The sequence below is a fragment of the Candoia aspera genome, chromosome 5 (genome assembly GCF_035149785.1).
Source record: "Candoia aspera isolate rCanAsp1 chromosome 5, rCanAsp1.hap2, whole genome shotgun sequence".
Taxonomy (NCBI): domain Eukaryota; kingdom Metazoa; phylum Chordata; class Lepidosauria; order Squamata; family Boidae; genus Candoia; species Candoia aspera.
This window is the reverse complement of record NC_086157.1, coordinates 81,209,105-81,222,961: the sequence shown is the minus strand read 5'-3', so window position 1 is coordinate 81,222,961 and position 13,857 is coordinate 81,209,105. Positions and strand designations below refer to the sequence as shown.

Here is a 13,857-nt window from a genome sequence, read left to right as displayed (position 1 = left end):
AAAATGATTTGATTTCAAACCAATATTAAACATGATTGAATCATCAAGTTTTTCCTCAGGGAAAACTGATGAATTTGAAGTTAAATGTAGCCATTATTCTAATCAGATCTACCACTCATAAAAACTTACATGTCTTCAGTTGATATTGAAAGTTAGGTTACCTAAATGTTATCTTAATACCGCTAAAATCTATTCATACATCTGTACTGCTTTGAGTAAGGTCATTGTTTTCAGCCACTGCAACATGTTTATTCTGGAATAACAAATACTTGATTTCTAGATTCTTACCTATACTAAGTCTCATATCAGTCAAGTATAGTTACCCTTTATATTTAATTATCTTATTTTGAAGGAGAAAGACAAGTGGAACTTTGTATTTTGCAAATTTTGAAAGCCTGTTGATTTTACAGACATTATGAAAAACAATTGATATAATATGAGGAGGAGAAGGTGAAAAGTGTTTCCTTTTCCTTACATGAGCATTTTAGCAATTCTCCCTGACTTCCACACATACAGTGCAAATGACTGTGGGAAGGAAAGCTTCATTAATATACATGTACTTGTGGGAATTTTCATGAGATGCCCCTTTTTAGAGCAGAAGTTGTCTGGCCTATTTCATAATGCCTAAACAGGAGTATGCATACACATAGGTAGAATGTGAAATTCTGAAAGATGAAATGCTAACTTAGAAGCAACACAGTAAACAACAAGTTCTTCCTTACCTTATTATCTGTTCTGATTGTGACTTTCAACTGAGGAAGAACACGTTCCACTTCAAGGTTCCATTCAGCTGCATCTACTTTAGATTCTAAAATCTCTTCCTGTTTAGACTCAAGCGTGTCCTATCAAGATTTGGCATTAAACACACTAGTGAATTATCACATTATAATACGCAGTGATACAGAAAACACCCAGCCCTTATGCAATTTCAAGCCTGCTTCGTCACCATAAGGGCCAAAGAGTGATACCCAATAGTTATACCAGTACAAGATTTGAAGCAGTAATACTGTACTACAGGTAGTCCTCAATTAACAACTGGGACAAGAATCTCGGTCGTTGAGCAAAGCTGTTGTTAAGCAAGACAGCACATGACTGCTTCACTCAACGACTGCAGTATCAGCATTCCTGGTTGCAGTCGTTGAGCAATCTTGTGGGTCATTAAGCAGACAGAGTCCCAGGTAAGGAGTGTGGGATGCCTTGAGGGGCGGGGAAAACCCTGGGAGGCCCGGCACAGGCTGTGCACGAGTGTTTGTCCACTCAGGGGCTGAGAATCCAGCTTGGATCTCATCTCCCTCTCATCGCTAGGGGCTGTTTAAACAGCTCCCTGCCTATTGATTCCTGCTCCATGCAAGCAAGCACGAAGGATTTAGCTACAATAAATCCTTTGTGCCTGCTTGCACAGAGCAGGAATCTCAAATAATTTTACCCACCCTCTGGAGGCACCCCACACTCCTTTATCTTACTGTGCTGCCTCTCTGTTGGAGCAGCAGCAAATCAGCATGCCTCATTAGCATGTGGATGAGTTCATTCTAGGATGCAATTCTCTATGTGCTTCTGGAGGAAGCTGCTTGTTGTCCCTCCCACCTTTCCTCAGTCCTGCTGCTGCTCCTTCCATCCTGGGTGCCATGCAATGGGCCTGGAGTCAGGAAGTTCCCCCTTTCTGCATGCAGCCTTTAGCAGCAATGAGGGCTAAGGGTTAATTCAGTTTAGGGGAAGGAAGGAAGGAAGGAAGGAAGGAAGGAAGGAAGGAAGGAAGGAAGGAAGGAAGGAAGGAAGGAAGGAAGGAAGGAAGGAAGGAAGGAAGGAAGGAAGGAAGGAAGGAAGGAAGGAAGGAAGGAAGGAAGGAAGGAAGGAAGGAAGGAAGGAAGGAAGGAAGGAAGGAAGGAAGGAAGGAAGGAAGGAAGGAAGGAAGGAAGGAAGGAAGGAAGGAAGGAAGGAAGGAAGGAAGGAAGGAAGGAAGGAAGGAAGGAAGGAAGGAAGGAAGGAAGGAAGGAAGGAAGGAAGGAAGGAAGGAAGGAAGGAAGGAAGGAAGGAAGGAAGGAAGGAAGGAAGGATCATTTTTCTGAATGGCTGTAACAGGACCAAATAAATAAGTAAGACTTTTTTTTCTTTTGCTTACTTCTGAACCTACTTTGTCTAAGTGTGAAAGTCTTTATGCTTGGGTGGGCTAAGTGTGTAAGATCAATAACCTATATTTCTCTAACGTGCTCATTAATGCTATTTTAGGTAATATTCTTCTCTGTGCGCGTCTTTTTGCTATGTTAAGCTCTGCTCCATTCAGTGGTCCTAGCTGTCCACTAATGGCTTCACTCTCCACTCAAGCTCTGCCCCCTCCTAAGAGCTCTAAAGAGGGCTTTGCGTGCATGGAGGGGAAATCCTTTGTGGGGGCTGCAGGAACAAAGCAGAAATCTTCAGGATTTGAGCTCCGTTCCTGCAGCCTGCCAAAGGATTTCCCTTCCCCTTTGTTACCTCCACTTGCAACCTTCCCTGCTGGCTTCCCCACTGACTTTCTGGGGAAGCTGGCAGAGAAGACTGCAAATGGCGATCACATGATTGTGGGGCACTTGGCAACCCACTGTAAATGCGAGCCGGTTGCCAAGTGCCTGAAATGGGGTCACATGACCATGGGGGGTGAGGTGCAACATTTCACAACAGCCGGAAGTGCTGTACAGGCGGTAAAGCATCCTTTCCAAGGCTGTTGTAACTTTGAACAGTCGTTAAGCAGCTGGATGTTAAGCAAGGACTACCTGCACCTTACAATTGCTTTTAAAGTACAACATAAATAAGCAGCATGGGAAAAACTCCTAGGATTTCGCTTCCGACCATTTAAGCATAAAAAAACTACACTAGTTCAACAAAGAAATCCACACAGAAAAATCTGGTTAACAAGAAAGTAAATATAAAAAGGAGTATTTATATTACTGTTCCCATTAGAAAAGCAAATCAGAGAAGCCTATAAACAACTAATTGTAGATTCCCAATGGATATTCAATTTATATTTAAACTGGACATCAGCTGACTTTTTAACATGGCCAAGGCATATTATTATAGCTCATATCCTTTTTGTTCTTTGTAAAAACTGTTATCAGGCGGGTTTAAAAGGGGGAGAATGCCAATAGTTGTATTCATTCATAAATGAAGAGAATGCCACACATGTAATTGAGCATTTCCCTTAATTCTTCCTTGTCACGGCTCCTTTGATTATCTATAACTTCTCTCCAAATTGTATGAATGCTGGGACACTTTCCAGATAATCATAGGAAGTTGTAAAGAGGGTTACTGAAGGAAGGGGGCACTTCATGCAAGCAGCAATGCATTCTATTTGCAAATCAGTACTTTAATATCTAGCACTCAGTCCTTACTGAAGAGAACACTTACTGATTTGTAAGTTTGTGCTTTTAAAACATTCAGATCAATATAATTTTCCTCATTGTCTGTCTCTTCTTCCTTAAAAACATATAAAATATTGTTTAGCAGGACAGTCAACACTGTGATTTAAAAATTATTCTCTAAATGCCATCACAAAATTTATTTTTGATTAAACAAACTTTAAAAAATTGTACTATGATCCAAAACTATGCAATATGCTACTCACAGGGCTTTTTTGTCAAAAGCACTCCTTTAGTAATCATTCCCATAACAGTGTTACCCTTGTTCCGTTAGAATATCCACTGCAGCCAGTTCACGTAAAACGAGGATAGGCAACTTGATGCGTTCCTGATATTTTTTTACTTCAATTCACATCAGCTCTAACCCACACTGACAGTGACAAAAGATTGTAGAGGTTGCAGTTCAAAAGCTATGGAGTGTCATGAGTGCCGTTGAGCTAAAGTCATCAGCGCAATGGCACTCATGACAATGACAAGGAAATAGGTGAAGGGGGACAAGTTAAGTAGCCATCAACCCACAACGACTAACGGCTAATAGACAATAGATAAACGGATCACGGAGCCACCCAAGCCATCAGCGGCAATTGCAACGGGGATCGCCCAGCTGAAAGCAATCAGCAGAAGATTGAAAACCGGAGGATGGGCGATCCTGGAAACCCTCAACCAATGGCAGGGCAACACATGGGACAAAGGGGGGTGACGTGATCAAGAGCGAGGGGGCGCTGACCGGCGCGGGGTATTTAAACCCCGCACCGGCGCGCTCCTGTCACTCTCAGCTTTTTTCTAACAACGTTGTACCTATCCTGAAATAAACCAGAGCCTGCTTTGCAATCCAGTGTCTGAACGTTATTCAGAGGTAGGCAGCGCATGACATAAAGCTGAGAGTCATAAACTCAGCCTCGCCGAGCCCCACCGGACGACAACGAGCCGCGGGAGGAGTAGACGGCGAGAAGACCAGCAAGATGAGGCCGGAACGGCGCGGGCAAGGAGGGCGAGCCGCGCGGCAAGAGACAGAGGAGGACCGACCGAGGCCAGAGGCACCGCGGACTCCCGGAGCCATGGACGCCCGCCCCACCCGACCCGAGCCTCAGCTCCAACCCCAAGGGGAGATGGCGACGGAGGCAACCCGACCGCGGGAGGGAGCAGCACGACTTCCGAAACCAGCGGAGGACCCCGCGCCCCACATCGCACCCCAGCAACGGGCGTGGAGCGACAGCCCCACGGTGCTCGACACGGAGGAGGACGACGGAGACACCCATCAGACGGAGGAGGAAGCGGACCCGCGGCAGAGGGACGATGAACCCCGCCGGCAACCCACCCCCGAGGATGCGCCAACGGAACCGGCCCCAGCGGCGGCGCGGGCTGTGGACGAGGAGGCACGAGCTGAACTCGCGGCCATGCGGGCTCAGCTGACGGAACTCCGGACCATGCTCCAGGCGCTTATGCCCCCCGCGCCACCCAACGACGTCCCCGCACAAGCCCACACCCCGAGCGAAGCATCGAACCCACACGGGCCAGCGGAGGGCCAGCAGACGGCACAGGCGGCCGACACCACACCCCGAGAAGCGAGAGGCGGGGCCGCACAAAACGCCCGGGCCCCAAAGGACTTCCCCATCTTCTTCGATGGGACCCCCACAAAACTCTCGTTTTTTGTGACCAACGCTAGGGAGTTCATGGGGAGGCACGGACACTCCTATGACTCCGAGGCCGACAAGATCGCCGCCGTGGCGATCAAACTCCAAGACAGGGCGGCGGACTGGTACGTCCAACTGTACGAGTCCAGCTCCCCCGCCCTCGCCACCTTCCCTGCTTTCATCAACGAGATGAAAAACTATTTCGAAGACCCCCTAGCTAAAGTACGGGCGAAAAGCGCACTCCAGAGACTTAAACAGGGCACACGCACGGTCCCTGACTACGCCCTGGAGTTCAAAGCCCTCGCGGGAAAGGTCTGCGACTGGTCTGAGACCACCCTGCTAGAAATCGTCAAAAAGGGGCTCAACCGCGACGTTCTCCAATGGGCCCTCTACCGCGACGACCCAGAAACGTTACACGGGTGGATCCACCTCGCGGGGAAAGCCGAACACGCGCACCGCACCTTCCTTATGACAACCACGGAAGACACAAACTACGTCGGGAAAAAGGTACCCGCACCACACGGGGGGATGGCCGGCCCCATATACCCAAAAATGAAGTTCAACCGGGAGCCCTGCGGGAGGTGCGGCAAATTAGGGCACAAGACGGCGGACTGCTTCGCCAACCGACTGCCGACCAGCGCGCCCAAGCCCGCCCCGAAAATTAGCCCCAAACCACCCAACCCGGGGCCGCCCCCTCACCGCCGAATGACCGTGGCCACAGCGACACCGGAAGATGGCTGGGACGCTTACTGGGGAGAAGAGGACAATACCGACCCCGACCAGCCGGCGGGAAATGCTCCCCGCTTGCCCTGAAACGCGTGGCGAGGCAGGCGGCGGGACAGCAACGCGAACCACCTCAACGAAACGACAAAAGCTCCGTAATATTGGCAGCAATTCAACTCTCTGCCGGCAACGGAGCCACCACGGCCGCGGCACTAGTGGACTCGGGGTGCTCAAAAAACCTTATCCACCCCGACCTAGTCGCCAAACTCGAACTCCGCTGCTTCCCCCTCCCCACGCCGCTAGCATTCCACCAGCTGGACGGCTCCACAGCGGGGGGGAAACCAGCCACGCTACAAACCGAGCCGGTCACCCTGCAAATGGGCACTCACACCGAGCGCACGTCGTTCGTAGTCACGCCCATCGGACGGCCCATTGCAGTCCTGGGGATGCCATGGCTCGCGAAAAACAACCCGCGGATCAACTGGGCGACCCGCACCTTCACATTCGGCGACGGCGAGTATCGAGCACCAGTACCAGCTGGCAAAAGCAACCCCACGGTAGGACGAGCGGAGGCGACCACACAAGACAACGCCGCTACCACTGCAGACCTACCGGAACAATACGCCGACTTCTCCGAGGTCTTCGGAGAAGCAGAGGCAGACCAACTACCCCCCCACCGCAAGACGGATTGCCGAATCGACCTACTGCCCGACGTCCCCCTACCTAGACCAAAGATCTATTCGATGACCCCGAAGGAGATGGCAACCCTCCGGGAGTTCATCGACAAAAACCTAGACAGGGGATTTATAGAGCCAGCATGCTCACCGGTCGGAGCCCCCGTCTTATTCCGGGAGAAGAAAGACGGGACCCTACGGCTCTGTACCGACTACCGGGGCCTAAACGCGGCTTCCCTGTCCAACAAATACCCCTTACCCCTGGTGAAGGACATGCTCGCCCACCTGTCCACGGGCAAAGTCTTTTCCAAATTGGACCTGCGCGAGGCGTACTATCGCATCCGAATCAGGGAGGGGGACGAATGGAAGACGGCGTTCAACTGCCCCCTAGGCGCTTTCCAGTACAAGGTACTGCCCTTCGGACTCGCGGGGGCCCCTGGGGTGTTCATGCAGCTCATCAATGAGGTACTGCATGAACATCTGTTTAAAGGGGTCCTGGTCTACATCGACGACGTCCTTATTTACACAAAAACATACGAGGAACACGTAACCTTAGTCAGGCAAGTCCTCGACAAGCTCAGAAGGGCGCAGCTCTATGCAAAGCCCACAAAGTGCGAGTTTCACAAAGAGCGCCTGGACTATTTGGGGTATCGAATCTCCGGGGACGGCATCGAAATGGACCCCGCAAAAGTCGAAGCGGTACTAAACTGGGAGCGGCCCCGCAACAGACGGCAACTACAGAGCTTCCTGGGATTCGCGAATTTCTACAGGTCCTTCGCCCGGGGGTTCGCTGAGATAGCCCTCCCCTTAACGGACCTCCTCAAAACCAAAGGGGTGGGGGACACCAGACGCGCCAAGAACCCAGGCACAGTGCTGAATTGGACTCCCGCGTGCCAGACCGCATTCGACAAGCTGAAAGCGCTGTTCACGACGGAGCCAATCCTCGCGCACCCGGACCCAGAACGGCCGTTCGTGGTCCAAGCCGACGCCTCAGACTTCTCCCTGGGAGCCATCCTGCTACAAAAAGACTCCACGGGGCTCCTGAAACCATGCGCCTACCTGTCAAGGAAGTTCTCCGAGACAGAGAGGCGATGGCACGTCTGGGAGAAAGAAGCCTTTGCGGTGAAATCGGCACTAGAAACATGGCGTCACCTACTCGAGGGAGCCACCCAACCATTCGAGGTCTGGACGGACCACCGGAACCTCGAGGCCCTACGAACGCCTAGACGCCTTAGCCCAAAACAGGTCCGATGGGCACAATTCTTCAGCCGCTTTGATTTCCAGTTGAAGTTCATGCCGGGCAAGAAGAACTTCCTGGCCGACGCCCTCTCCCGGCTGCCCCAAGACGAAGAGCCCGCCCCAGACACCATTGGGACGGTCCTATCCGCCTCGCAACTGGGGATGGCCGTGACCACCCGAAGCGGCGCACGGAGGCAGCTCGACGCTACGGCGCAGCCGACGGCGGGACAACCGGCGACGGAAAGAAGGCAACCGCAACTACCAGGGGGAATGCGCACGGACCTCGCCGCCGCCCTCAAAACCGACCCCTGGTTCCTGGCAAACCCCGACAAGGTAACGATGGCGCAAGACCTAGCATGGGGGGAAGGCAGAATCTACGTCCCGGACTCGCAACGCCAGGCGATCTTGCATAGGTCACACGACGCCAAGCAAGCGGGACACTTTGGGTTCCTCAAGACCCTACACCTAACACGGCGGCAATTCTGGTGGCCCGCGCTCAGGCGAGACGTAAAAACCTACGTGGCGTCCTGCCCAACGTGCGCTAGGGCCAAACGGGCACCAGGCAAACCCGCGGGGCTATTGCAACGGGTGGCAGAACCCTCCCGCCCATGGGAGGAAATCTCTATGGATTTTATAGTGGACCTCCCACCCAGCCAGAAGAAAACGGCCATTTGGGTGGTGAAGGACTACTTCTCAAAGCAGGCCCACTTCATCCCCTGCACGTCAGTCCCATCCTCACAACAACTAGCCAAACTCTTCCTCATCCACGTGTACAGGCTACACGGATGTCCCGCACGTGTGGTGACCGACAGGGGCACACAGTTCACCTCCAAATTCTGGCGGGCCTTCTTGAAGCTGACGGGGACCCAACAGGCCCTGTCTACGGCTTGGCATCCGCAGACGGACGGAGCCACTGAGGTTCTTAATGCCACCTTAGAGCAATTTATACGATCCTATACGAACTACCACCAGGACGACTGGGCTGAACTGCTCCCGTTCGCCGAAGTCGCATACAACAACGCCGTCCACACGAGCACGGGAAAAACCCCGTTCGAAGTAGTCTCGGGGCGCGACTTCGTCCCCATACCGGAGCTACCTCAACCCCCGGAACCCCAGGTGGACGCCAGCGACTGGGGACGGAAGATCGCGGAAGCATGGCCGGTAATCACGGCGGCGCTGAAGGAGGCACAGGCTGCTTACAAAGAGCAGGCCGACAAGCACCGGCGACAACAACCGACGTTCCAGGCGGGGGATATGGCCTATCTCTCCACCAAGTTCCTAAAGTCAACCCAACCCTCGAAAAAACTGGGGCCTAAGTACATCGGGCCGTTCCGAGTCACGCAAATAGTGAACCCGGTAGCAATACGCCTGGACCTGCCACACAACCTCCGGAGACTCCACCCGGTGTTCCATACCAGCCTCCTAAAACCGGCGACCTCCTCCCGATGGCACCCAAGCATGCCACAGCCCGCACCGCTAATGATCGACGGGCAACACCACTTCGAGATCAGGGACATCCTCGACTCCCGTAAGCAACGAGGAACTCTACACTATCTGGTCAGGTGGAAACATTTCCCCCACCCGGAATGGGTGGCGGCGCACAACGTTAACGCGCCTGACCTGACCAGAGCATTTCACCGGGCATACCCCGACAAACCGCAATCAAGGTCAGCAAAACCAACCCCCCCCCCGCAGGCCTCCCCCCGCCTCCCGTGCCCCAAGGGAAAGGGCCCCCCCCAAGCCCGCGACTTGGGTGGACCTTCCCCCCCCCGGGACTCACTCCCCCCGCCCCGGGCCCACGGGGTGGTGACAAACGATCGCCAGCACCCTCCCCCCGCCCCCTGGCCGCGGGGGAGTGGCAAGCAAGTCAACAGGGCAACCTGGGGGCAACGCCCAGGAGACACAACAAAGGCGACGCACTCCAAATAAGCAAAAAAGGGCCCTACCTGGAGCTGAGCAGCACCCGACCAGCCACGCCTCTCGCCTCGCCGAACTGAGCCAAACAAACAGGGTGTGGTTGGAGCATGCGCACGCCAGGTCAGAACCCGAGCATGCGCACCATGGACACACCCTGGGAAGGCACGTGGTAGAGGGAAGAGCAAAGGGAGGGGCGACAACTACTCCGGCGGGAACTTTTGAAAAAAAAAAAAAAAAAAAAAAAAAAAAAAAAAAAAAAAAAAAACAATGTGGCGTTTTGACAGCTCTAAGGGGAAAACCCAGAAACCCGGGGGAGAACACTATTCGGAAAGGGGGCAGTATGTCATGAGTGCCGTTGAGCTAAAGTCATCAGCGCAATGGCACTCATGACAATGACAAGGAAATAGGTGAAGGGGGACAAGTTAAGTAGCCATCAACCCACAACGACTAACGGCTAATAGACAATAGATAAACGGATCACGGAGCCACCCAAGCCATCAGCGGCAATTGCAACGGGGATCGCCCAGCTGAAAGCAATCAGCAGAAGATTGAAAACCGGAGGATGGGCGATCCTGGAAACCCTCAACCAATGGCAGGGCAACACATGGGACAAAGGGGGGTGACGTGATCAAGAGCGAGGGGGCGCTGACCGGCGCGGGGTATTTAAACCCCGCACCGGCGCGCTCCTGTCACTCTCAGCTTTTTTCTAACAACGTTGTACCTATCCTGAAATAAACCAGAGCCTGCTTTGCAATCCAGTGTCTGAACGTTATTCAGAGGTAGGCAGCGCATGACATGGAGGATCCCAAGCTCCTTATTTTTGATATAAGCCATTTGTGAACAGTATTGGCTTCCCCTATCAAATTTATTTATATGGACAATGTAACATGAGAGCCAAGAAACCAAAGAAACAGCTGGCAGGAATCAGACCACAGTGACATATGAAAACCTTCTACCATTTTGACAGGAATTGCTGCCAGCTACATCAATGGATTTTTTATTTCATATATTAACTTTGACTATGCAACTGTGTGTCTGACAATAATTCAGTCAGCAAAATAAGAGAAAAATAGTGCTTTGGCATTTAGATATGCAGCAATTTTAGCCAGATTTTTTTCTATAATTATATGGATACAATAGCAAATCCTCATTTTAACAGACTAATTGGGTGGATGGGATGACCATTACTCACAAACATGCATTAAATATTTGGTCCATTGCATCGAGGCCCACTAAATCAAGGTTTCACTATTTTCCTTCCCTAAGTGAAAAGACAGATAGAAATATGGTCGATTTGAAGTCAACTGCACTGTACTTGCTAAATTTGAAGCAGGAGGAAATAGAAGAGTGGACTCTATATTTTTGCTGGTATAGTGGTGGTAAGAAGTGAATTTCTCAATGCTCACTTATGATTAAAAAAAGCCCCAAGCTAATTGAAAGAAATATTCTTAGCTAACTTCTATTCACATTTTTTTTTTTAAATGCAGGAACAAAACAGAAAAGAAAAATCCCACAAAGTACTAGTCCATTCTTCTACTTCAGAACTTGACCATTCTCTATGCTGCCTATAACGACAGACCTAATTTGTTTTCCATGTGTTATCTCAAATGCATTTAACTTATTTTAGTTCAATATAGCCACGTGTCAACCATTTTCTCACAGTATCAACATACATGAATTGTAATTCAAGCTAGTGCTAAATTGCATTCCCAGACAGAAGTTTATAAGAGCATTTACAAATATTTAAAAATTAAAATGAGGCACTAGGGAGTAAAAAATAAAATATTTGTGATAGTCAAGCCCACTCCTGTTGACTTCAGACATTTCAATAATTTTTTTAGCAACAATACAGAAGTGGTTCACCATTCCGCTCTTTGGGGATATGGAATAGGCAAAATTTCCATCTTGTTTCCTCCATCATCTTTAGATGTCAATCCTCTATCCACTTTTAAAAGTAAGTTTGCTGGACTTAATGTCTTTTTCCAAGTGACACATATAAGACTGAATTATTGAAAACATAATTTTCTTTCCTTCCTAACAGCAGGCTTTTCTTCCTCTTCCTAAGTCAAGAAAAATTACATAAACCTACCGCAATTATTTCTTCTACTTTATTAAGAGTTAATTCAGCATCATCTTCTGTTATTGCTTCTTCTTCTAGCTCCTCAGTAGGATATGTAGGCCTTAAAAGATAAATGCAATAAATGCAGTTCTCTGAGACTTATGATATAATAATATTTGTTTTGAATTTTAAGATATAGCCCTTTTTAAAATATAGCTTTGCATTTATGTGATACAGAAAATTTTCCACTATATTTTTCCATGAATAAAATGATGACTGGATACAATTCCAGTCAAACAATGTAAATAAAATTGTAATTAACTTTTTCAAATGCTTATCCCATAATGCATGTATGCATATATAATAAATATAAGTGCTAACTTTTAGAAGTTCTAAAATGAATAAACCATGGAGTGCCTTTGGATAACATATATGAGCAGCCATGCTTGTGCAAAAGAGTTTTTCCTTTTCTCTCTTCAGTCCTCCTTCATCTTTTGCTTAAAGTCAAATCAGTGTAAGGAAGTACAGTATATTCTATCGAGTTGTCGACACTTTGGTTGTTGTTAATTGCCATCGAGTCATTTACGGCTCATGGCGACCCTATGTATAACAGAACAAAATGCTGTTCGGTCTTGCGCCATATGCCTGACTGTTCCAATGTTTGCATCCATTGTTGTGGTAATTCTATCAATCCATCACACTGAAGGTCTTCCTTTTTTCCGTTGGCCCTCGACTTTACCAAACATGATGTCCTTTTCAAGTGATAGGTCTTTTCTGACGATGTGCCCAAAGTATGAGAGTCTAAGCCTAGGTATCTTCGCCTCTAGGGAACATTTTGGTTGTATTTCTTCTAAAACTGATTTGTTTATTCTTCTGGCAGTCCATGGTATTTTCAATAATCTTTGCCAACACCACAATGCAAATGCATCAATTCTTCTTCTGTCTTCCTTTTTTAATGTCCAACTTTCACAGGCATATGTGACAATTGAGAAGACCATGGCGTGAGTCAGATGCACCTTTGTTTTTAAACTGACATCATTACTTCTGAAAACTTTAGATAGGTTTTCAATGGCAGATTTTCCCAGCGCGATACATAATTTGATTTCTTGGTTACTACTTCCCTGGCATTGATCATTGATTTGAGTAGAATGTATATGTCATGATGAGTCTTCCATCAATTCTGATACCCCATTCTTCTTCGTACATTCCTGCTTCTCAAATTATTTGTTCAGCGTACATGTTGAATAAGTAGGGTGAATGTATACAACCTTGCTGCACACCTTTTCCAATTTTGAACCACTTGGTATCACCATTTTCTGTTCTAATGACTGCCTCTTGATTCATGTACAGGTTCCGCATGAGTACAATTAAGTGCTCTGGAATTCCCATTCTTCGTAATATTAACCATAACTTGTTATGGTGCACACAAACACTTAGTACTCACAAATATTCTAATTACTAAAATTCCCTGAGTTTTAGTAATGGCGTGGGCAGTTATGTATGCTTCTAGAACAGCACATGTTACACCTCTGCTCTGTGAGCTGCATTGGTTGCCAGTCTGCTTCTGGGTCCAATTCTAGGTGCTGATTTTGACCTTTAAAGCCCTTCATTGCATGGGGCCAGGTTATCTCAGGGACTGCCTTTCTCTGATTATATCTGCCCATCCCATCAGATCCATCAGAAGAGGCATGCTGTGGGTCCTGTCTGTTAGGGAATTACACTTGGCAGGCCCAAGGAGGCATGCCTTCTCTGCTGTGGCACCTGCCTTATGGAACATTCTCCCCCCCAAAGAAAGGTCAGCTACATCCCTTACTTTCTGGAAGTCCCTCAAGACCTGCCTTTGTCATCAGGCCTCGGGGTCTCAGGGGACCAGTGATATCTTGAGGTGGCTTCTTTGTTAATCTAATCTCTTGTGTGCCTTATACTTTTTAAACCTTTAAATAACTATTGTTTTTTTGATATGTTTTATTGTGCATATCTTTGTTGTGCGCTGACCAGAGTCACTTATTGTGAGATGGGCAGCTATATAAATTTGATAAATGAATAAATAAATAAAATTTGTTTTAATAGGGAGTTTTCAACCAAACAGTTTCTGCTAATACCAGTTAATGTAGTCATAAATAAATCATGGGCTCTTCGGTTTTATATCAGATCCATTTGAAAATATGAGATAATTTATAAGTGACAGAGAACTCCATCATAGTACACTCTCAATAACTGTT

The 13,857-nt window shown here is 48.6% G+C and overlaps 1 protein-coding gene across 1 annotated transcript in view; it reads right to left on the bottom strand.

The window, feature by feature from the left end:
• Positions 1-13,857, bottom strand: part of IFT57 (intraflagellar transport 57) — a 48,144-nt gene that overhangs the window by 19,691 nt on the left and 14,596 nt on the right. The window contains exons 4-6 of the mRNA XM_063305582.1: positions 11,666-11,756; positions 3,379-3,447; positions 723-842 (exon numbers count right to left, since the gene is read on the bottom strand). Coding sequence (XP_063161652.1) covers positions 723-842; positions 3,379-3,447; positions 11,666-11,756 — 280 coding nt within the window. The remainder of the gene's footprint in view (positions 1-722; positions 843-3,378; positions 3,448-11,665; positions 11,757-13,857) is intronic.